General features: G+C 39.0%; 3 protein-coding genes and 1 pseudogene across 5 annotated transcripts; 3 read left to right on the top strand and 1 right to left on the bottom strand.

Annotated features, from left to right (window-relative positions):
* The first annotated feature begins 1,810 nt into the window (after positions 1 to 1,810).
* Positions 1,811 to 5,196, top strand: LOC104434295 (elongator complex protein 4). Of its 2 annotated transcripts, none has more exons than XM_010047275.3 (9): positions 1,811 to 1,957; positions 2,179 to 2,327; positions 2,428 to 2,654; positions 2,738 to 2,813; positions 3,279 to 3,435; positions 3,685 to 3,763; positions 3,919 to 4,078; positions 4,438 to 4,529; positions 4,701 to 5,196. In XM_010047275.3, the coding sequence occupies exons 2-9, from the start codon at positions 2,195 to 2,197 to the stop codon at positions 4,866 to 4,868; spliced, it is 1,092 nt and encodes a 363-aa protein (XP_010045577.2). In that variant the 5' UTR covers positions 1,811 to 1,957; positions 2,179 to 2,194; the 3' UTR covers positions 4,869 to 5,196. The 2 variants fall into 2 exon arrangements, with proteins under 2 accessions (XP_010045577.2, XP_010045635.2); XM_010047333.3 differs by having other exon boundaries at positions 1,852 to 1,957; positions 2,176 to 2,327.
* A 290-nt stretch (positions 5,197 to 5,486) lies between these two features.
* On the bottom strand, positions 5,487 to 10,393 carry LOC120286782 (annotated as a pseudogene).
* Positions 10,394 to 11,662: 1,269 nt separating this feature from the next.
* LOC120286634 (protein FAR1-RELATED SEQUENCE 5-like) lies at positions 11,663 to 14,999 on the top strand. 2 transcript variants are annotated; one of them, XM_039298964.1, is made up of 3 exons: positions 11,663 to 11,820; positions 12,315 to 12,877; positions 14,773 to 14,999. In XM_039298964.1, coding segments are annotated over exons 1-3 (753 nt in total). In that variant the 5' UTR covers positions 11,663 to 11,819; the 3' UTR covers positions 14,962 to 14,999. The 2 variants fall into 2 exon arrangements, with proteins under 2 accessions (XP_039154898.1, XP_039154899.1); XM_039298965.1 differs by lacking the exon at positions 14,773 to 14,999 and adding an exon at positions 14,223 to 14,751.
* Positions 15,000 to 16,848: 1,849 nt separating this feature from the next.
* On the top strand, positions 16,849 to 20,714 carry LOC104434007 (probable tRNA N6-adenosine threonylcarbamoyltransferase). The gene is made up of 4 exons (XM_018869283.2): positions 16,849 to 17,026; positions 18,392 to 18,995; positions 19,894 to 20,049; positions 20,183 to 20,714. Exons 2-4 carry the CDS (start codon positions 18,441 to 18,443, stop codon positions 20,528 to 20,530), a joined length of 1,059 nt encoding a protein of 352 aa, XP_018724828.2. The 5' UTR covers positions 16,849 to 17,026; positions 18,392 to 18,440; the 3' UTR covers positions 20,531 to 20,714.
* Positions 20,715 to 23,458: the final 2,744 nt, after the last annotated feature.

The raw sequence follows: 23,458 nt of genomic DNA, 5'->3' as shown, positions 1-23,458 counted from the left end.
GCAGGGGTTAACTCTCTCCATTTTTCCAATTTCGTCTCTAAATGAAAGGGCGTGAACACTGCAACGGACGATGACCACTGTGACCGGCGGCATAAGTAAGGATGAATATGGTTTCAAGGTAGAACTTAAAACTTAAGAACCACCGGTGAGAACTTATAAGTCTCAAATTTCAACATATGTAAGGTAGGTTCCAAATTCCAAAAAATGAGAAACTTATTTCAATGGGTAGATTCTACGTTCTTAATTAAAGGAATTTAGAATCTCAAACAAGTTCTAATATTTTTCTTGGTCCATGTTTCCGTACGATCCTCTAATATCCCACCGTTAGGTGATAAATGTATAATTTGAAAGCACTAATCCGAGTTTCCATTTTATAACTAAGATTTTTACTTTATTAACATTCTTATTTTTCGTGTGTTTAGATATAAATTATGGTTAGTGAATTGTAATTGTTCAAATAATAATATAGATAAAACTTGGATAAACTTTGGAACTGACTATGGATTAGTGACTGAGTAAGTTTCAAGTTTTAGGGTATGCAGAGTAAGTTTCAGGTTCCAAAAAATGAAGAATCTGTTTTGATAAATACATTCTATGTTCCAAGTAAAATATATAGGAAACCTAAAGCCCCTCACCCCTCAGCAAAAGTGCTACTCCCCCAAACCGGCTTTGGTATGATGAGCGACTTCACACGACAATCCCGAGTTTTCTTGTAATTGCAGGGCGACTTTCGGTAGCATCATTGCCAGAAGAGAATCCTCCTATGTGAGTTGGATAACATGGTCGGGTACCTGCGCACATCGCGTTTCATTTTTCTAGTGAAACGTCACGCGCATTAGCAAAGATAATAGAAAACCGATCAAAGGGTGTTATCCACCCCGATTACAACAAACAAAACGCGGCATAAGTTCCGCCGTTAAGATTATGCCTAATTAGAGGTGTGGCCTGCGAGAATTCTACTGGCATCCGTGTACTTGCTTTTCCCCCATCTTGGCGGAGTGCATCCGCGCATAAGTTAGCCGTGAATTGCAACGCATGTGCGAGTGCGAAAAACTTCTCCAACCATCGACGACCCTGAAGCTCATCATGCAAATAGATCCTTTTTTAACCATATAATCACCAATTATAATGGAAGGCGCTAGAATCATATGCTTTTAGTTCCACTTTCTGGGGTATTTGACAAACTTAATTGTGACCCCTTTGGCCAAATGCCGACCTTGGCAAAGCTAAAAGCTCAAGCAAGTCCTCATTTGCCTTGAGCTTCAAACATTTGCAGAAGGCTATTTCTAATGTTAAGTAACTTCTTTTCTTCTAAAATTACCCTCGCCAAATTTTCTTATTTTCCCATTTTGCCCTCATTTTTACTACGAAAGGCCAGCGAGAACTGATTGAAGTCAGGCGACCTTTATGAGGGGCTGCCTGTGGTACACAACCCTCACTGAGGGTTGCTGAGGGCCACTTGAGGTTGTGTGACCTCAGACGATGGTCCCCAATAGTAGAGCTGGCTTGCTGGTGGGGCCCTCGCAGTAGTTGGCGAAGGGTATGTGTTTTGTTAATAAAAAATGGAAAAAAATAAAGCTGAAGTCCTTTGCAAGAAGATTTTTTCCAAACACCATCTAACTCAAATGCAGCCAGAGTCCGCTTTCTTTTAAAGACGCTCTAAGGGCCATCAAAGCCCACGAGTGATGGGCTTAGTGGCCCAGTTCACTGAAAAGCCCGTCACAATTAAAAATCCAAACTTCGCGTGGCGATCGGCCCACCCACAAGAACACAAGCCCACTTCCTTCGTTCTCTCCTGCCACCAAGCCCTACCCCGCCTCTCCCTCTCCGGCGCGCTCGATCGGTTGAATTGGTTCAGTTCCATCTTGGAAAGAGCAGAACTTTGATCTCGACCTCGTCGTTTCGTGCGTGCTTGCAGATATGCATGTAGCCCCAAGCTCAAGAAGCTGACGACGAGGTACGTATTTTTTACCCCTCTTACTTGGGCGCACCAGGTGTTCGACGAAATGCCCGTTTGCCGGAAACTTATGTTTTCTGGAACCGCGATGCCCACTCTTTATGTTTCCTTTCTAGTGTTTTTAAGGTTTGCGAATAAAGCTTGATTCATTCCCCGGGCACCCGAGTCTGGGTCTCTTCCTTTGAACGAATGATTCTGATCGTTGCTGTGTCTTAAAGTAGGAGCCTTTGAGCAGCCATGGCTACACCCAGGACGAGGGCCAGCAGTTTCTCGAGGAACGTACCATCTACAGCAGCGCCCCAGGTGCCGGGGGTGAAGAGTGGGCCGAACGGGACTCTCTTTTTGTCCTCTGGGATATCAGACCTCGACAGTGAGTTCCCAGTTTTTATGCTGCAGTGGCGATATTACGTTAAGAGTGCTGTAGTGTGTCCTTATGGTGGATAACTTTCTCTTGTGATCAAAACTCTCAGAGATATTAGGAGGCGGCTTTCCTCTTGGGAGTTTGGTTGTTGTCATGGAAGACCCGGAGGCGCCACATCATATGCTCTTGTTGAGGAATTTCATGTCTCAAGGACTCGTTCTCAATCAACCCCTTTTGTACGCGAGCCCTGCCAAAGACCCGAGAGGGTTTCTGGGTACTTTGCCTAGTCCTGTGTCGTCTAAAGATGATAAGCCGCTCGACCGTGATTCAGAACAGGTGCCCCCCCTTTCTTACTCTTCCATAACTGACGTGGATTGAAATGAAATTGTTCGCTGAGCTACTTTATCTATAATTTGCAGGAGAAAGGCTTGCGGATTGCTTGGCAGTACAAGAAGTATTTTGGAGAAAATCAGCCGAATTCAAATAGCCAAAGAGGTAAAATCATATTTTTGGGCTGCTCATATCCTATTATTGGTCAGGACTAGAGTAAGATAGCGATTCACCTCTTACTTTGAAATAAGCATGGACCATTTCTGGATTCTTGATTTGATCTCCTGGGATCATGGCTTCTTCACATAATTTTGATTCATTTATGAAAATCAAGTGATGGATATCAATTCCATACCATGGTAATGGGCCTTTCTTTGCAATCTGCTATGTGGAACCTAATGAAACATGATGCCATTAATTATTCTATTGCAAGATACTCCTTATGGTATGGGGCCTATAGGCAATAGGTGACTAATTACATGAGCCCTTTGATTTAGAATTTACAAAAGCTTGTATCTTTGTTATAGGACAGATAAGTTAAATGAAGATGCTGTTTGATTACATTGAGGAAGAATAACTTAATCAGCTGGAGATAGATGGTTGAGAGTTCATTACGCTATAGCCATGCAGATAATAAGTTCGAGTTCTGCAATGAGTTTGATCTGCGGAAGCCCTTGCAAAGGCAGTTTCTCAGTGGACAGCGCGTAGAGTGTATGAGCACTCAAGATTCTTCAGATCTTGCTGCTCTTCATGATCGTTGTGCAACATTTCTAAAACAGTTTTTCAGGTTTGTTTCCAAGTACTCTTGTATATGCTTTTGTTCTCCAGGCCAACAGTATGTGGGTTCTATTTAGCAACGCTAATTGATTTTTGTTTCATCCTTAAAAGTTGGTTCATTTAGTCTATCTCTAGCATTCTGTGTCTGGAAACTGGAATTGAACTGTTTGAAGCATTTTTACCTTTAAAATTACCTTGTCAGTGCATCTTCTTCTACCAAAGCTTTGAATACTTGTGGTTATTGAACTTTTTTCTGCAGAACTGATGGCAACATTTCGGGTGCTGGCCGCATTGCAATCCAATCTTTTTGTGCCCCACAATGTACCTATTTTGACAAGGTGAGTCAGAATTTAGAAGTTGTTCAGGATGGCCTTGATAGATTCCGAGGACAACTTTGGTCTATTTGTTTATATTGTATTCTGAAACTGTCCTGCCTTTGCCTTGTTTTATTTGACACTGTCTAATGTTATTGTTATCAACGTTTCTCTTCCAGGAATGGCATGTTCTTTCATTCATAAGATCGCTGAGAAGCATGATTAGGTCTTCGAATGCAGTTGTAATTCTGTCCTTCCCACCATCACTACTTTCTCCTTCTTTCTCTAAAAGATTGCAGCATATGGCAGACACATTGCTCTCAGTCAGAGCAATTCCAGGTTTATCATATGTTCTTGCCTCTCCTCTCCTGCTAGTTTTAGTTTAATCAAAGATGGAGATTAGAAAAGGCGCTTGTACTCCCTGACTTCTTTCGAAATTTTGGATTTCAGTTTTATACTGTCGATCCAATTAACTTTGCCTCGAACTAAATTCGTCAGATTGCAGACAACCACTCCATGTTTTTAGTTTTCTTTATATAACACCTCTGTCAGTATGGCGTTTCTGATTTAATTTACTGTAGTACTTAAGAGTAAAATTGATTTTTGTTGATAGAATGAGGAATTAAAACCAAACTTATAAGCGAGTGTAAGAAACAATGTTCGTCAGTGAATGCTTATTTTGACAAATGCTTTTCCAGATGAGGACAAAGACTTGGCCAAACTCCTCACGGGCTACCAAGACATGATTGGACTTCTTAGTGTACACAAAGTAGCACGTATTAATACACAGGTATCAAACAACTCCTGGCATGTAGATTGTCGCTGACGAAATTTTTGTTAAATTATAATGTGTACACTCAGAAGGATATATTCTCTAAACCTACTTAATTAGTTCATGTTGCCACATTGATTTCCTTCCTTCTCTTTTTATAAGCGTGTAACATGCATAGTCATCATTCAGGTTCCTATCATTCTTGAGGCAGCAACATTCTCCATAAAGTTGCAAAAGCGCAAGTTTCTGGTGCTTGAATGTTTGAATCAAGCTCCTGTTGATGGTTCAAGTGGCACGTCCTATGCTACTTCTGGGAGCTGTTCTGTTTCGTCTAAGGGCGGGTCCCTTGACTTCTAGCCTGTATAAGCACATAGAGAAGCCAATAATGTCGAGAGATTGGCGGAATTCCAACGTGTCCTAGAAGCAAGGACGTCCAATTTTTGGCTGGCACTGGCAGAGCAATTCGTCTTTTGTGTTCACTTATTTTCTCTTTCCAGGTCAAACATTCGGCCTCCGTTGCAAAGTTGAAATAGAAATTAGAAGCAAGATCATTGCAATGTTTTCTGCGTGGTGGAATGAGAACTGTCGGGATATTTTTTCCTAAGCTTGGTACTGTTATGTGGCTAGATTCAATCACCTCTCACGTATTGACTCTTTTCTTTTATGACATTCAAAGATTAATTTAGCTTCTCTCACTACAACACCCGCGATAGACATTTTGACTCCCAGTGCCTATCAGTGGACTATTTTAGACGAAAAAATGAACAGAAAATCTCTAGTGTCCTCAAACATACCAGTTATAATTTTCTCGAGTGCCTCACGTGATATGCATCTCGATGACAGAAAAGGAAATGTGCATTTTTTTCCTGTAGACAGTGGTTTTCGTAATTCATTCAGCCAAAGGGTGCATTTGCAAGTTGCAATACTATCAAATCTCTCCATTTTCTTTTCCTTTTCTTGTTGGAGGGGCGACCATCCCGTGAACTACCAAAAAAAAAAGGGGAAAATGCACGAAAATGCACGACCCAATAATCAAATTCTTGGGAGGAAACATCAACTTTATAATATTTTAATGATGGCTCATGCTTTTTTAACAATCTTTTTTTGTGGTCATGCTTGCGATGATAGGTGGATCTGGCAAATGGTCCGTCCCTTCGGCTACGCAGGAGGTTATGTTTCTACTTATGCCTCCCACTAGGCTTAAAACTCTCAACCAAACCAGATAGCAACGATATTTTTGATTTCTGCATCAGACACATCCACAAGTATCATGATTTCATGCACTCTGTTTTTCCTATCAGCTTGTCATGATTGCCAAACTTCGAACTATCTGCAGACGAAGACCGCACCAAGTCATGGGAAGGGTGACCTCCTACGCCTGAAAAATTTCCTACTCTTTCATTGCTGATATCATGAGTGTGGCCATATTCAGCATCTGACTCACCAATGGACATGTCATCTTCGGAACCATCCTCCGATTCTGTTTCAGATAGATCTGAAAAATCACTTTCCAGTGGTGAGTAATCTCTTGAAAGGCTGTCGTCTGTCGCGCATTGTCTTTCTTTCTCCAAGCTTTCAACTTCCTTGGATCCCATTGTACCTTGTACCGGACCTTCCAAGATTGCTATGGGATTCCTGCTATTTGGGTCTCCATAGAGTGCTGTGTGCCTGTAGTAAAGCTCGAGTTCCTTCTCTGCAATGGCAATGAAGCGCCTCACAGACTCAAGTGACTGCTCATACTTAGATTTTTCAAGAGCCTGCAAGAGGACATGGAGTTGGTTACCACCAGAGTAAAGAATCAATATTACCAGGCAACAATTGCTTAAATGTAAGATGAAGTTAGCACCCCTTAGGATAGGCTCCAAAATCATGTACTTCGATATAGTTTTATAAGATAAGAACGTATACTATGCTGCAATGACTCGTCTGCTTTTTCTTAATGGAGTGAAAACCAGATGGGACAACTACTGATATTCCACAAATAAGTAGACATACAAAACGCAACTTCTCGGTACTCCCCTAGACCAAACAAGCATCCTGACTTTTATAGAAGCGAGAATGCTTGCAAGTACGCTTGCTGTTATTTAACTGGTATGAATGGCAAATGATAAGGCTTCCAAGTATTGTGCAAAGTATGACAAACAAACATCTAAATCAAGTTCAGAAAACTCTATTCAAGAAGTTCCCAGTAAAACCCTTTACTTCACATAATGAGCTTTGAATGGGGTTTTCGGTATGGTTAGCCGCTAGAGCCACACTACTTTTTGAATTCCTTGATTAGTATGTAGCAAAAAAAATAAAAAGTGCCAAATCACTAAAAATCATTCGAAACTCATATCATTCCATCGGCTACTTCCCTGGTATATTCCGGAAACTTCACTTTTAACTGTAGCGTGATCAATCTTGTGACCTCTCACATTGTTTAAAATCTCAAATGTCCATCATGTTTTAGTTTCTCTCAATCATGTGACTCGCTCTTACTTTGTATCAACAATTAATATTACAACTGCTGCTCTCTGCCCGCAGACCACCTGCTTTTTCTTGCAGCAGAAGGATTACATTATGGACGATAATATGTTTGATCATTTTCAATGTCGTAACAACACCAAACTGCAGGGGAGCTTTCCAGCTCATAGGAATAAACAATTAAGCAAGAGTTGGGGTTGAGCCTTTTAGAATATTTTCCTCCAAATTGATGTAGGACAATGATTAGAAAGAATCAGTAGTTCTCATATCGACTTCAAAATAAATCCTAAATAACGTTTGTGAAAACGAAGGAATACCTAAAACTGCCAAATTAGCAAATAGTGATGAAGATGGAAACAACAGCATTAAGAGGGCCACAATAGTTAAAAAGACAAGGGACAATATACGAGTTTATCATATCTACATCAATTGCCTGTATAAGTCAAAAGGAAATGTAAGATATACAGGCAGTACAATTTCATAATCTAAATCACATCAAGAGCATCTTAATGGTTGGGTTGACAATGCTTAATACCGTGGAAACTTTACATATTAAACGAAGAGAAATATCAAAGTCAGGCGACATACCCGTTTCTTGGATAATGTATCTATAGGTGACATGATTTCTGGCTGCACGTAGTTTCTTCCCCTGTAAAATATAATGGTGTCATCTCCGATGATCTGAATTGGAATCCCACCACTCAATCTGGCAATTTCCTGGGCATAATCATGAACTTGGCCTGGCTTGCAGGGCTTGCAAATGACCTTAACAGTTTCATGTTTCTTCCAGTGCATGTGCATGTTAAGGATGACACCTCCAAATACTCCTCTTCTACCAACAGGCGCGTAATTAGACTTTTTTTGGCCCATCTTTTTGAGAAAAAACCGTTCCTCGCCAGTTAGATTATCCGGTTTGACCACAGGACCCTGCACTTTAGGAACTTCATACTTCTTGAGCTTCTCGATCAGCAAAGTTTCCTTAATTCTAGCCTGCAATTCAAAGAGAGAAAAACTATCATCTTATAAGATTATGGAATCCAGATTAGCTCAAAACAAGGATTAAATATAATTGCGACTATGTGGAATCCTAACAACTTCCAGAGTTGGGCTGGATTCATGCCTGAAACATTTCTGCTGCCATGACGAATCACTCTTCAGAAGAGTTTTTTTTTTTTTTTTTTTGATCTATACTCTTCAGAAGAGTTGAGAAACACAAAACATCAATGAGGAGACACCATGTGCACTGCGACTCAAATTGAAGCACAACATATGCCAACCCATCGTGCTAAACAAAGTATTGGAGGTAGTGATAAACACACAGATTGACCTGATGAGGCAGCCAAAAGGTTTACTAAAAAACTGCTTTTCACAGAAAAACCAAGGTAGGTCAGAAGAGATCATCGTGGGGAACTTGTGCCTGGCAAACCCATCATACTGAACAATATAACTGGATTTCGTTTTCTTACGAATCCTCAGAAAGAGAGATGTGCTATCCATTCAGATAGGACAATGACAAATAAAAGCAGGTGAAATGTGCCCATGGTAGCCCAAGAAAATTCTGGGAAAAGCAGTCAGGTTAATCCCACTATGCAAGAGCTTATGTGGAATTTCCACTTTGTCTGGGAGACAGAGTGGGGAGGACAATGAGTGTGGATGGAGAAATCTTATATTTTCCTTTCAATCCCTTCCCAGAAAAATTCGATTTTTGTCAATTTTTCTACACCCACATCTGATTTTCTTCCCCCTCCCTTCTCTCCCAAACAAAGCAGTAAGGCAATGACAAAGAGATATATGGAAGAAAAGTTCCTAACAGGTTTGGTGACAAAATTATGCAGCACAATTGAAGAAACAAGGGGCTTATATGTAAATGCGAAGTGGAACATAGATTTTGCTTCTATCATCGACGATTGAAGAAGTGAGGAGATTATTTATAGCAAAATTATAAGAGGAGTTGCTTTCATTCTCATAAACCATGTTAATGTAGATTAATCACAAGTCTGAATCCAGATAAGCAGTCCCATTGACAAGGTACTTCTAACTGATTGACTAACAGTATGGATCAGCCAACTTTGTAGATGATACTGTGACAGCTCACCTTCTCAAGCTTGTACTTGATCTTTTCCTCTGCATTTGCAAATTTTTGCTTCCTCTTCTTCCCAACACGCCTTGGATCCTTCTTGTTGGCTGCCTTTCGTTTCTGCTTCTCTCTCTTCTTCTGTAACTTGAACCTCTTCTTATTCTTCCACTTCTCCTTCTTTGGAGGATCAACCTCATGTGTCTCAAACTTGGGCTTCCTTCGGATAAAACAAAGTTCACAGATCCGAAGCTCAAGTTTCTAAACGACCATGAAGTATTTGCCGGGTTTCCCAGAAGCAAGTGCTTAGATGAAGAGAGAGATGGCCTTCCTGTTAGTAGAATTGGCCTAACAAAGGGATACAATCCAAGTCAACAACAAGAAAATCCAAACAAGAAAAAGGACATGGAGGTCCAAGTCGAGCAATAGAAAATACTTCTAACTTAAACTGTAGTACTAGTTCTTTGAGTTCAGCTCCACCTAAGCACCAATGTCAGTTTGTATGAGACCATAATTTACAGAAGAGCACCAGAAATCAAGAAAATTCAAAACAATCAATCAATCCAAATGGGTAGGAATCAGTCTTTTGTCACTCTTTTTTCCTGAATGAAACAAGCAAGCATCTTTGGAGACAAACTGAAACACGAGAGCCGAATGCACACTGCAAACTCAACCGCCCATCATTAACAGTTCGACAGTCGAGAATCCCCACTGCTAGAAATCATTCTACGCAGTCATCACCCAATTTCCTCCTCAAATCATCAAAGAGCTCCAGCACACTACACCTACACATCCCAATACTGCCAATCAAGCCACTCAAAAACCAGACTACCATGAAGTCGCGCTGTTTACACTCGAACCACACCGAAAGAAGCCGAGAGAACATATGTCAGCAATGCATTCGCCTTCATTCCATCAAACTGGGAAGGCGGAATGGTTAGCCAAACATTCGATACCCCCGCGTTTGAGAAGCTGATTTCACTCAAAAGAACCATCACCCGAAGCAGTAACAGCACGTCAGCATCCCATTAGCTCAGTAGCGTGAAAAAAACCGATACTTTTCACTCGTTACACTAAAAAGGAGAAAGCTTGGTTCCTCTAAGTTACCTCCTGGATTCACCCACTGCCTTCAATTCATCACCATGCCACGGAGTGAGGGAGAGAGAGATAGAGTACCTGAAGGAGGAGGCGGATGCAGAAGATGGTCTGAGAAGAGAAGAAGCTCTAAGCAAATTGCGCAGCCAAGTGCTCGCCATTACGCCATTTCAAGTATCGCCAGAGAGAGAGAGAGAAGGCGCTAGTAACGCTTGCGCTCCAGTTGTTTGATGATTTGCGTCGATTAATGTTGGTTCCGGTTGCACGTCCGACCAGGTTTCTCCCAAAAAGGAAAAAGAAAACAAAAACGTATTCCTGTTATTTTTTAATATAATCCGAAATATTCGGAAATCATTATTCTTTAATATATCTCTCGGAAGTAATAGTGATGTTTTTATTTCAATTGTTTGTTTCTCTTTTTTTCCCATATTGTAAAGCGATAAATAATTCTTGCACTTAGGTTTCGTTTTATGGCGATTAATTAATAGATAGAAATGCTTATTTCTTGACACGATGATTAGTAAATAGACAAGTGAGAACTCATGTCCTTACGGTTAATCACAAAATTAAGTTATTTTAAATGAAATATATAACAACCCGATCGATGGAAGTGATCGCTTAGACCAGAGAGAACTTAGATAAAGTATGGCTCTTTTGGGGAGAACCTAGAAAAACAAAATTGTATGGATTTTGACTCAAAGTGGACAATATCATTATAAGTAGGACTTGGCCTTAACAAAATACTAATGGGATAATTAACTTTCGGTTCCCCAAAGAAAACATGAACCCATTAACAAAATTTAGTCCAACGTTGCTTCTTTTATGATTTTCATTTTAGTTATAAATGATTGTTTAATTTGCATCATTTTTATGTAGAGATATAATAAGGTGTCCTTCCCAACCTGTAATAATAATATGGGTTAATATCATAAAAATTGAAATTGATATATTTATGATGAATTTATCAATTTATCATAATCTAATCTCTTGACAAAAAAACTTAAAATTGGTACATATATGATAAATTTATCATTTGCTAGTTTTTGTTAAATTATACTATCAACTTGCGAAGTTGCATAATGCTTATTGCCCTACGTTTATAAACAAATATACTAGTTTATTATTTTTCGTGGTATTAATCTAATTTAACGGATATTAATTGATGATAAATTTGTCATAATTTCAATTTATAATTTTTATTGTCATAAGTATACTAGTTTGCGATATGAAATAAATTTATCACAAATATGTTAATTTGAGGCTTCGTAGTATTAACTCTAATAATATATAAAAATTAATTTAAACCCGGGTCCCAAAAGTTGAAAATTTTGCTCCCTTTGTTCCCCATCGGGGGTCGGGTCGGGTCTGAACCGGATAGAACCCGAGAGGTTCCAATCTCGAGCGAGCAAGTCCCACGACACTTCACACGCGTCGGGACATCATCAGCTTGACCAGAACCGTTGACTTCGTCTCCCGAGCGCTCGCCAATGGATGCCCGCCACGTGCGCCCCAGATGAGTCCCCATATTCGCTGCGTGAACCCTCTCTTTCTCTCTCTTCCCCTCCCTCTCTGTGTGTCTCGCTCGCTGGCGCGTCGGCACGGACGACGGTGGCCATGCCCGCCACCACGGCGATCGTTCAACCGGGGATTTGAAGATCAGTACATATAGACCCAGTAAGTCGGAGCAGTGGGTTGGATTTCATCTTGGGTGTCTGCGTTGAACTGGTTGCGAAAATAGATTCTTTGTGCAATTGATTGCCCGTTTGATTCGAGAAGCTGCCAAAGGTTCCATCTTTCTGGTCGAAGGTTCCTTGTCATGGAACCCTTTTGAGGTTGTATTGCTTCATGAGGCGTGACATGAACAGGAAGCTGAAATCCGTGAAATTTTCTTGAATTTGGGTTTTCCTATTGCCTTTTTAATGGGGGGTAATTCGAATAAATATCACTGGGGGAGGGTTGTTGTATCCCACATAATCTTTTTCAAGATTAAGTCTATGGAGGGGATTATTGCGATGTGGGTATGGTCATGTTCTTTGTGTGTGTGTGTGGTTTTCGGGAAGCGAGTGAATGATGGAGTTCTTTGTTGCATTTTGTCAATGCAACTCTTGCGTCTTATGTAATTTGTGTGCCTATTATCGGATTATGAGATTGTTTCCTTGTTTCGGCAGTGGATATGGTGGGCGATTTTGGTAGAGATGGGACGGTGAGTTCAGTTGGTGCTGAGAGTAGTAGTCAGGCGGTTGATGAGAATGAAGTGGGCGTAAGTGCTGTCGAAGGAGAGTATGAGCAGGTTGTGGAGGTAAAGATGAATGATGATCCGTTAGACAGGGACGACATTCTCGACACCATGCCACCGGTGTCGATGCCCTCAGCAGATGATGAGCCCTATGTGGGTCAGGAATTTGACTCTGAAGCGGCCGCACATGGGTTTTATAATACATATGCTACCCGGGTAGGATTTATAATTCGGGTGAGCAAACTCTCTCGGTCGAGGCGTGACGGATCGGCTATTGGTCGGGCTTTCGTATGCAACAAAGAGGGCTACAGGATGCCAGATAAACGTGAGAAAATTGTCAGGCAAAGGGCAGAGACGAGAGTTGGTTGTAGGGCCATGATACTGGTGCGGAAAATGAATACAGGCAAATGGGTTGTCACGAAGTTTGTGAAGGAACATACTCATACCTTGTCACCTGGCAAAGGCCGGAGGGACTGCATCTATGATCAATATCCTGTAAGTTCTTGTTCCTCTTCTATTTTATGTTGTAAATGTTTGCTCAAAGTTATTGCCGTGGACCTTAGGAAAAGAGACATAAGAAAGCTAGTCATTAGTTATTTGCTTATTTAATGGTCCTCTCAATGTTTGCTTGAAGCTATTGCCATGGCCCTTAGGAAAAGAGACATGAGAAAGCTAGGTGTTAGTTATTCACTTATTTTATGGTCCTCTCAAAGTTGTATGGTGGTTGCTCATTTTCTTTTGTATTCCACACACACTCACACACCAATGAGGACTGTCCATAAATGGGGGCGCTTATCTGGTTATTAGTTAGCATATCATGGGTTTCTCTGAGGTCGTCGGTTAGCATAGCAGCTGAGCATTTTCACCATAGTTTTCTAGGTTTGGAGAACAAAATCCTCCCCAGTGAGAGTCCCTACATTTGAAGTTTAGAAACGTGCTAACTGTTTGACGACCTTTTCCAGCATCCTTTATTTACACACCCTTCACTGACTAATCACAGTCAGCTGCGCCTCTGTTCCATTATTATTCTGTTGATTTAGCATTTTCTTTCTACCGTTTGGTTTTATTCTCTTGAAAGTGCCTCGTGGCGTATTTGTTGCCACTTTCAGTTTCATAGCTACACTGAATGATATTCTAATAGCTTGTCTACTCTCAGTTAGGATTATAAAGTTCCTGGCTCTAGTCGACATGGCACAAGTCCGTGCAGTTGTCCAACATTATGTCCTCAACACATTTGTCGTCCTAAAGTAGAGAATATCACTAGCCAATACTGACATATCAGTACATTAAGCTATCCAAAATGAAAATATCTATCAAAAGGACATATTGGTATTGACCTGTAACCATTCTTGTCATGGAAAACCCATGCTTCATTCACTTGTCTGACTTTTTCTGAAAGTTTGTTGATATCTATCTTCCTTATAGTATCTAAACTACTTTGCTATGTATCTATTCTCTCTAGGGAAGCCAGCCACTTCGATCTGACTTTGCCAATATTGATTCCACATGACAGTGCTTCTTGTTAGATGATAAAATAATGTTGTAACCTCTGTGATTGTCCCGAATAATCATGAAACTCTGGAATTTCCATCTCTGGACATTTATTGCATCCTTTTAACTCTAGTTTAAAAAATCAGATGATCATTCAATTGCTATTAGGAATTGTAGCTGTGATGATGGGTAAGTCCTACATGCCATCTGATTGTAAATTATTTACAGAGTTAAGACAAAACCAGACAAATTAATCCCTTGTATCATGTTTCAGAGAAGCACTGCATTTCTAATGGGATACGGGTCAATTATTTTGCCTGCACTTGATATTGTTATTTGTCCATCTCAGACTTCTCATTGTTGAGAAGCTATTGGGAAGTTTGTTGAGCCTGTGTAACCACTTGACTGGGAGCTTTACACAAGAGGGAGGTGGGCATATGCTAAAAATAACAAAAGTTTGTGGCTTTAGGGTTACATAAGGTGAGCTGATGTGAGTCGGATTGAAATCTCATGATATGTATGACTATAGAGGTTTAGAAAATTCTCATGGTCTGCCTTTGGCTAGAGAACGATTATCTGATGAAGTAATTATGTCATGGAATTGTTTTGTTAAAAGTGATCGTCTCTAAAACATTTCTTTTGAAGGTATTGATTTCCTAAAAGCATCATAATAGTTGAGATGCCTTGTCACTTGCGCTACAGTCTCAGTTCTCTGTTTTTGGATCATTTTGTGTATGAGTCTACTTTTTCCCTGAAAAATTATGGCCGATCTTTCATATACCTGAGTGCTAGCAATTATCTACTCCATTATACTATATGCAAAAGCTCTTGTCAGCACTGTTATGCTTTTTCTCAAAAATTCTATAGTTCACATGTCTGATTCCATTCTTCTCCCACAGAATGAGCATGACAAGATTCGGGAATTGTCACAGCAGTTGGCAATAGAGAAAAAGCGAGCTGCAACATATAAAAGGCATCTCGAACTAATCTTCGAGCACATTGAGAATCACAATGAGAGTCTGGCAAGAAAGATCCAGCACATAGTAGACAACGTGAAGGAAATCGAAAGCAGAGAGCAGCAAAGTTAGAGATAGACTGCAGCATCTCTTCCTTTTCTTTCCCCTTTTTCTTTTCTGTTGTCTGGTTCAAATTGTAAATGATGGACTGCGTGGCAAAAGATGATATGATGAAATCCTTGTCGATATGTCTAGTTTTGAATAGATTACACCAACCAATTTTTTATGCACTTTCATTTTATTGTTGGTCATGGTCCATATAGCATTCATTCATGTATCCAATTGATTGTTCTATTCCAGTTCAGGTATTCCTAAGTAACAGGATTTTGGTTCTTTTGTTGTGTTATAGGTAATGATGGGAAAGATTTCAGGATTCAGTGCACTACATCCTGTGCAAGACGTTGTGCCAGATTACGGCAACTAAATTTTTTTAACATCAAGTCGCTTGTTGAACTTAACGATTATAATTTTCAGCATCTGTTCGATATGATCAAACGAAATACTCTTGAATTTGAGGTCATGTTAAGTTCAGTTCGGTTCAGTTCAATTACAAAGGGAATAGATACATATTTTGGTTGGTAACTTAGCATTATTGCTTTTTGACGTAGGATTTACTCTATCAAATGAAGAAAAGGGGAAGAAACAAAGGCTGGAACTAAAGAGTAAGTGTGCCTTGTTATGGTCTTTTTGGCTCCCCAATGGAGTAGGACATGAATAGAATAAATAACTATTTGGTGATCATAGGATATATAGCATAATATTTAATAGATTATGTAGCTTAATTCGCTCTACGAAAAAAATAGTACTTGTTATAATTGACGAGCGATGATTCCGGAATAGCATAGCATACTCAAAATGATTGTTTGCCGGTTTTTATTTTTATTTTTATGAGTTGTAATAACTCTAGATTATAACTATGAGTAAATTAATGATTTATAAAGGACGATGCTATTTCCATCCTTTGTGTGATTAAATCCACCCAATCTTCACAAAAAAGACACAATTACCCTCTACGTTTAATTGTGATAAAAATCGGTGGTCCCAAATTTATTTACTTTCCTTATTTATCCATTACTTAAGAATTTCATATGTCTAATTTTGTTTATTGTAGATTTTCTATATATATTAAAGGCACAATGTCTTTTTTTATTGTAAGATATTACTTCCATAAAAATTTGTTTTTTCAAAACTAAAATTTCCAAAAAAAAAAAAAAAACTACTTCTTTTCTACGTTGTTGACTAAATTCATGAATAATTTGTAAAGTCGATGAAATTTAATTAAATCAAAACATTGCATAAAGTAAGAATTTTTTTTTTGAAAATGCAAATGAAATATCATTATTTTGGTTTGACGAAAATTAAAGTCATTCATGATTTGTTAAAAAAAAATATCAAGATACCTCATTGTACATAATGTTTTTAGTATATTCCTAGACATTCCTCTAATGTATTGCATGCTCTGTATAAAGATATCTCACCAATATAGTAAGGAAAATGTAAATTTTTTGATATAGTAAATAAAGAGACCTGATATATGTTAATCTTACAAAGAAAGTGAGCTTTTGATATAAAAGGGACAAAAAATAAAGAGGTCAATATAAGATCAATATGAAGAATAGACTTTCCAATTTTTTATTATATCACAAAATGTCTCTTTCCCTTACTTTGAGTAAGATAAATTTACACGGAGCATATGTAAAGCATTATAGGAATATCTGAAAATTCACTTATCTTTTAATTCACCAAAAAATAAAACTCATGAAATGATTAATTATGATAATTATCCTAAATAAAAAATAGAAGAAAGTAGAAAAAATGAGGAGCAGGGCCATTTCCTAAAACTGCAATTGAAGGCAGTTTTGTCTTTTAGTGTAAATGGGATGTATTTAATCATTTTTTGGTCGAATTTTTTAGTCATTGATAAGGTAAAAATAGCATCGGCCGTTATAAATTACTCGCAATAATGTGAAGTGAAAATACAGACGCAAATAATTTTCCAAATTGGGAGACAAATGAGGGTTTTTGGCAACTCCTGCCGAAGGGAAAGAGAGGGATTTTTGGCTTGAATTCAGACCCCGCACGCCCAAACCCGAAGCGACTCGCCAAACTCTCGACCGCCACTCTCTCTCCAGCGCAGGTACTCTCTCTCTCTCTCATCCACTGTAATTCGTCTTTAGTTGAATGAAAACCCGCTGAATGAGATTTATGCAAACTTTTGAGGCCATTTTGCCTTAGTTTTTGAAGGTTGAGCTGAGAACTGTCGGGTCCATTTTATGTAACAATCTTTCGATATAGGACTGATATCACGTATACACGGTCCGGGTCTGCTTTAGAATCATGGGTAGCTGTTGGTTTTTAAATTCGTTTGCCAGAGAGATTAGTTGGTCATGTATCCATATTTAACTATTGTTGTTTCTGCTAGAGGAAAATATTAGATCTTTTTTAGCTGAAATTAAGAGTTGATTATGTGCAAGTGTTCTGCGACTTGAGTTTGTCGTGTGAAATCTGGGCAAACCGAACAAACTCCGTGTAAACTGGACTTCTCCTGTTATTTGGGATGCTCTTGGTATAGGAGAAAATAGAAGAAATTACAGTGTCAAATGGTTTTTTCCCGTGTGTTTTGAGAAATTACTCGGAAAAGCTCTAGAACCAAGATGCTGTATTTGGTTTACTTGTTAAAGATGTCGGTATTATAGCACTTCTTGGTATTCTCAATTTGGCATCTATCAAGCTAAAGTAAATCATGCAATGGAGATGACTGGATATTTGTTAGTGTACTTACAGTTTTCTTTTTGTTCTTTCTTTATCATTTTGAACTGCTACTTCAACATGATTGTTCTCTGGGATCATGTTTTGCTTCCCTGTTTTTGTTTATGTTTCTTTTGTGTTACATAAATTGCCGTGTAGGTCCCCTGTTTGTTTTCTTTTCCCATTTGGCTCAATCAAAATGCTGTCTTCTACTCTGTTGATATAGGGCCAGTGTTGCTTTCTTCAATCTTTTTTGACTTGCTGAATGGTAGCTCTTCAATTTAGTGTTGCTTTGCTTCTTGCATCTTATCAAATTAGTTGCTTTGATTTTGTCTATAAATCTTTCCATGGAGTATTAACCGTGCCTCAGAGATTAACTTGTAGAGTGTATATTAATGCCCTTGTTTTCTGGTTTTTCACTTTTAATTCTTCCAATGGGATTCAACCATTCTCTACATGTTACGTTTGTCTTCCAACAATTTGGTCCTCACAGTGGGTATCTACTGTTCATAGCCATCACTTTAGTAAAAGTTAATTTTTTGCAACATATGGACTATATGCTAGGCTATTGAAAGCCAGTACTTCATACTCACTTTCTAGGTTCTTGTATGTGTGGGTAGCTGCTATTGTTGGTGCCTTTTTTCTTTGCATCAACGTAGATACACGTTGACTTACTTTTGGTTAGCTGCACACCTGAAGTAACCTTCTCCCCCATCCTGTTCTTTGGTTAACTTTTTCTTCCTACTTATATCAGTTTGTCAATTAAGAGGATTTGAAACTGTGCAAAGAACAAACCTGTGAACATGAAGAAAAAGATAGCCCTTGGTTTCGAGGGGTCAGCCAACAAGATTGGCATTGGGGTGGTCACTCTTGATGGCGATATTTTGTCTAATCCACGTCATACCTACATCACTCCTCCTGGACAAGGCTTTCTTCCACGAGAAACTGCTCAGCACCATCTCCAGCATGTACTTCCTTTGGTCAAAGAATCTCTGAAAACCGCCCAAGTGACTCCTGACGACATTGACTGTCTTTGTTATACAAAGGGTCCAGGCATGGGAGCCCCTCTGCAAGTTTCTGCTATTGTCATTAGGATCCTTTCACAGCTGTGGAAGAAACCGATTGTTGCTGTTAATCATTGTGTGGCACATATTGAAATGGGTAGGATTGTGACTGGTGCTGATGATCCGGTTGTGTTGTATGTAAGTGGTGGAAATACACAGGTCATTGCTTACAGTGAGGGAAGGTATCGGATTTTTGGAGAGACTATTGATATTGCTGTTGGAAACTGCTTGGACAGATTTGCTAGAGTCTTGACACTGTCCAACGATCCTAGCCCTGGATACAACATTGAGCAGGTATGTCACCAGCAGTGCACATGAAGGTCTCTGGTTTGTGCATTCAACTTTAAGTTGGACTTGTGGCCTTTTGCTGACCTTCAGTTATTTCATTGATGTTAGGATTTAGTCAATTGTTGTGTCATGTCTTTGGGACTTTGGTTTTCACTATGCATATGATAACCTCTTAGAAATGCTATAATGGCACTTATAATAGACTTTGGCCTTGCACCTCATGCTAGTATTATACAGATGAATTTATGGCCTGGAATGCTGTGTGTCCAACTGTCCAGTACCAACATTTTGCAGAGAGAATACTTTGCTGGAGTGTGAGCTTTAGGAAGGACAACAAGAAACGAGTGTCATTGAGAAGCAGTTAGCACAGCCTTAATGGAGGATAACATGAGAAAAGTTCATTTTAGTCGTTTGAACACATGAAAAGATAACAATGTACAAGCTCTAGTGAGAAGGTATTGATGTTAAGTTGGGAATGTTGGTAAAAAATGTTTGGAAATATCTTACAAAATGTGGATGGGAGCTTTGACAAAGATCTTGAGTATCTGTCATTGAAAACTCGTTGAATGGAATATGACAGCATTAACTGATCCTTATAGAGTGCTGCAACTGGTAGAGAAAGGGTCTTGTCACTGTGATTATTTGTAAACGTTATATATGTTATTATGGTGGGTATTATATGGTTCATAATTTTGTATGCATCATTCCCATTATTGAGTTAGGATCCCGCTCTGTTTGCCTAATATTGTGGATTCGTTGATTATCTTGTTTTGCCTTCTCTAAAATGGGCGTAGTTTACCGTTGTTTTTCTTCTGTTGTTGCTTTCTCACTAAACCCTTTCATATCATGAGAATGGAAGAACTTTCTTCCTCCTGTCGACTGATATGCCTCTTATCTTTACTAGCTTGCCAAGAAGGGAGATCAATTCATCGATCTTCCTTATGTTGTCAAAGGGATGGATGTATCTTTTAGTGGAATCTTGAGCTTTATCGAAGCTACTGCTGAAGAAAAGCTTAAAAATAATGAGTGCACCCCTGCAGATTTGTGCTACTCTCTACAGGTAAATTGGACATGCATCCATCTCTGAAAATTAGCAGTTTTTACTAGCTTAACTACAGCTCTGGAGAGTCACCTTTGTTCCGACAAAATATTTGAGTTGAGATTAAAGTTTTTCTCGATGCTTTATGCTGTAGGAAACACTTTTTGCAATGCTCGTGGAAATCACAGAGCGGGCAATGGCACATTGCGACAAGAAAGATGTTTTGATTGTCGGTGGTGTGGGTTGCAATGAGCGATTGCAAGAGATGATGAGAGTTATGTGTTCGGAGCGAGGCGGCAAATTGTATGCAACCGACGATAGGTACTGCATTGACAATGGTGCTATGATTGCATACACCGGACTCCTTGCTTATGCTCATGGGACATCAACTCCATTAGAGGAGTCGACTTTCACCCAAAGGTTCCGTACGGATGAGGTGCACGCGATCTGGAGGGAGAAAGAGGAATTGAAGAAAGCGAATGGTACTGGTACTGCAGGCTAGATGAGATGCCTGGATTAGTTTACGCAGCCGTATTTAGCAGAAGAGACTGGAACTAGGATTCCTATTTAATGCAACAGCCTTTAATTACAGAAAGAAATGCTGTTCATTCATGCAGGATGTTTACTTTAGCTTTTTGCACTTAAGTGATAAATAATTATTCATTTTGACTGGGAATTACTCCAAATTGTAGTTACTTCTTTTTTTCCCTGAAAACATAACGAACCACAACGTGCCTCGTGGTCATTAATGACATTTTCGTCGAGCCTGGAGGAGTCAAAAGCAATATATAAGCAGTTGTCAAAAATCTAAAGCTCCAACGAAAAATAAATAATTTAAAAAATATTTTCTTAAATTGATCAATTGTAACGTTTAAAATAAATAGTTAATGAAAAAGTGTTTTCATTATTATTAATAATTTGTGTTTAAATATTTTTATAAGTAATAAAAAAATTTCATTTGGCATTTTTTAAGAAATACAAACGATCGCTTTTCATTTTTTTTTTTTTTTTGTGAAATAAATGCACTCTATGGGGCGCGTTTGCAACGATTCTGTTCCCTGAGCCGATTCGACTAGAAATGATTATTTTTTATTCTCGTTCCCTGAACCGATTCCGAGTAAAAAAGCGCGCAGTAATCTGTTCAAAATTTTTGATTCGGAATAGAATTGTGTTTGGTACCGTATTAATTGATTATGTTCCAAATTAATTTCTTTTGATTTTTAAATCAATTTAAAATAATTTCTTTACTTTTTACTTTTTTTCTTTTCTTTTTTCCTTTTTTTTTCCCTTTTTTTTTCTATTCTTCTTCTTCTTCTTCATTTGGCCGGTCGCCATCGGATCGGCGACGGCCAACGAGGCCGGCGACGCTCACGCAGCGTCGCCGACCCCGAGGCGAGGTCGGCCTTCGTCGGCCGAGCCTTGCCGGGCTCGAGCGAGGCTCAACCTCGCCCGTCTGGCGAGGCTCGCCCGGCCTCGCCGGTGGCGGGCGCCCGCCTAGCCCGGCCTCGCCAAACTGCGGTGAGGCCCGGCCTCGCCGGTGGGTGGGCTTGCCTCCGGCGAGCTCGCCGGACCTCGCCCGGCCGGCGAGCCTCCGGCGACCTCGCCGACCGGCGCGGCGGGCGGCGGCGGGCGGTGGCGGATGGCAACCGAGATGATGAAAGAGAAGAATAGGGGTTTTACGTTTTGATTCTTTTTCGATTCTTGGATGTAGAATCAAATTTTTTTTTTATTCTCAAATCTTGTCCAACATCGTTCCCGGGAACAAATTTGTTCCCCAGGAACAAAAATTTTACCAAACGCGATTCTCGTCCCAAAGCGATTCAGGAAAAAAATCGAATCGACACTTTGGCACGTTGCCAAACAGGCCCTAAGAAGTAACCCTAAAATCCCACGTCCAAAACCTTCGGCAGCCCAACTTGAAGATACTAGCAAGCCATGCGAAAAATATCACAACACAAAAATTAATTTTATTATCATTTCAACTCATCTCTCTTCGCATGTCATTCCACCTCACAAATTACCATTAACTTGTTATCGAAATATGTATCATCCACATAACCACAATATCAAAATGTGTTATTTAACAAAGCTTTATACTTGTTGGAAATACTCATTTCATCAACAATTTTTAATTAAACATCAATGATAAATTCCATTGATTAATCCAATGCTTAATATCTAATTATGGTTACACTTAACGCCGCGTGATAAAGGATTCCTAGTAACTAGATCTCCACCTATATTAGCTAGTGGTTTAGCCTAGAAAGATATCTTGACAACTACATGCATACTCAACCTCTCAACAGGTTATAAACATAACGCAATGATCGTTAAACCACTATCTCATCTTTTAATAATCCACAAATCAAATCTACAATCCATTTCATAAACCAAGGCATATATTCTCTATCATTCAATTTAATAACCAAAATTCATTTCACAACTAGGTTCATAAACTAATACTTATAGTTTTTCGCAATTCATTTCACGAAGCATTTTTCAACCATTCGCAAATAGTCACTCAAACTATTTCAAAAAATATTCCGTCAAAGGATAGTAAAAGTCTGATTTGGTTTTTATATAACAAATATGCTTTTAACGTCACTCAACCAATCATACATTGCACATAATATATTTAGTCATCATCATTTTACAATATGAGTTTACGAATTCAAAGAAAAGATAAGCACTACTCACTTAGAAAAGTCAAAACCAAAGCACGAAAGCTACTTGAGCCAATGGACATAAAATTATAAAACTCGTGCTCGTAGTATTACTAGTATTCACTTTTGGTCCTGCACCATATTTCTGACAAATTCAATCCTCCAACTTATCTCAACGACAAATCATAGACAAAATTCGATTTTCAATCTAAATATGGATGGGATATACTGAGTCAGCACCAGTGAATTGATACATGATGCCTACATGTACAAATTTCTAACAAAAAGGTTATACTATGTTCCATTCTAGTCCTTTATACTCTATTTTAGTTACAAAACTAATCCTTAAATTATTCTTCAATAGAAGCTTAATTATATTCACGGCATTTCTAAAACATCATGAAAATGTCAATTTCAAAAACAAAATATTAATTTGTGATTTCGACGTTTATAAGTATGCACACTCTAATTGTTAGCCCTATTAAGATAAATTCCATCAAATCCGATAATTAAACATCCACATTCTCAACACAGATCGAGATAGACATTTCGAAAACTACTCTTAGAAAAAAAAGAAGAAGATCACTTTTATATAATTTAACTACAGCTTTAAACTTGCTATTTTTTCCGCTCCGAACATATCGAACTGTAATATGCCTCTTGACCATTAATCGCATGGTCATCAAGTCTAGAGAAGTCATACCGACCGGGCTTCCGTCGGCTCCAATCGCCGTGTTTCCATCAAAAGCACAACATGAGTGCTCTCT

Source organism: Eucalyptus grandis, chromosome 8, assembly GCF_016545825.1.
Source record: "Eucalyptus grandis isolate ANBG69807.140 chromosome 8, ASM1654582v1, whole genome shotgun sequence".
Classification (NCBI taxonomy): Eukaryota; Viridiplantae; Streptophyta; class Magnoliopsida; order Myrtales; family Myrtaceae; genus Eucalyptus; species Eucalyptus grandis.
This window is presented reverse-complemented; position numbering and strand designations above follow the sequence as displayed.

Coding starts and splice junctions, on each gene's coding strand:
- LOC104434295 (XM_010047275.3), top strand. CDS start 2,195: ATGGCTACACCCAGGACGAGGGCCAGCAGTTTCTCGAGGAACGTACCA. Junction 2,328..2,427: donor TGGGATATCAGACCTCGACA/GTGAGTTCCCAG, acceptor CAAAACTCTCAG/AGATATTAGGAGGCGGCTTT. Junction 3,764..3,918: donor AATGTACCTATTTTGACAAG/GTGAGTCAGAAT, acceptor TTTCTCTTCCAG/GAATGGCATGTTCTTTCATT.
- LOC120286634 (XM_039298964.1), top strand. Junction 12,878..14,772: donor GCATCTATGATCAATATCCT/GTAAGTTCTTGT, acceptor CTTCTCCCACAG/AATGAGCATGACAAGATTCG.
- LOC104434007 (XM_018869283.2), top strand. CDS start 18,441: ATGAAGAAAAAGATAGCCCTTGGTTTCGAGGGGTCAGCCAACAAGATT. Junction 18,996..19,893: donor CTGGATACAACATTGAGCAG/GTATGTCACCAG, acceptor TATCTTTACTAG/CTTGCCAAGAAGGGAGATCA. Junction 20,050..20,182: donor ATTTGTGCTACTCTCTACAG/GTAAATTGGACA, acceptor TTTATGCTGTAG/GAAACACTTTTTGCAATGCT.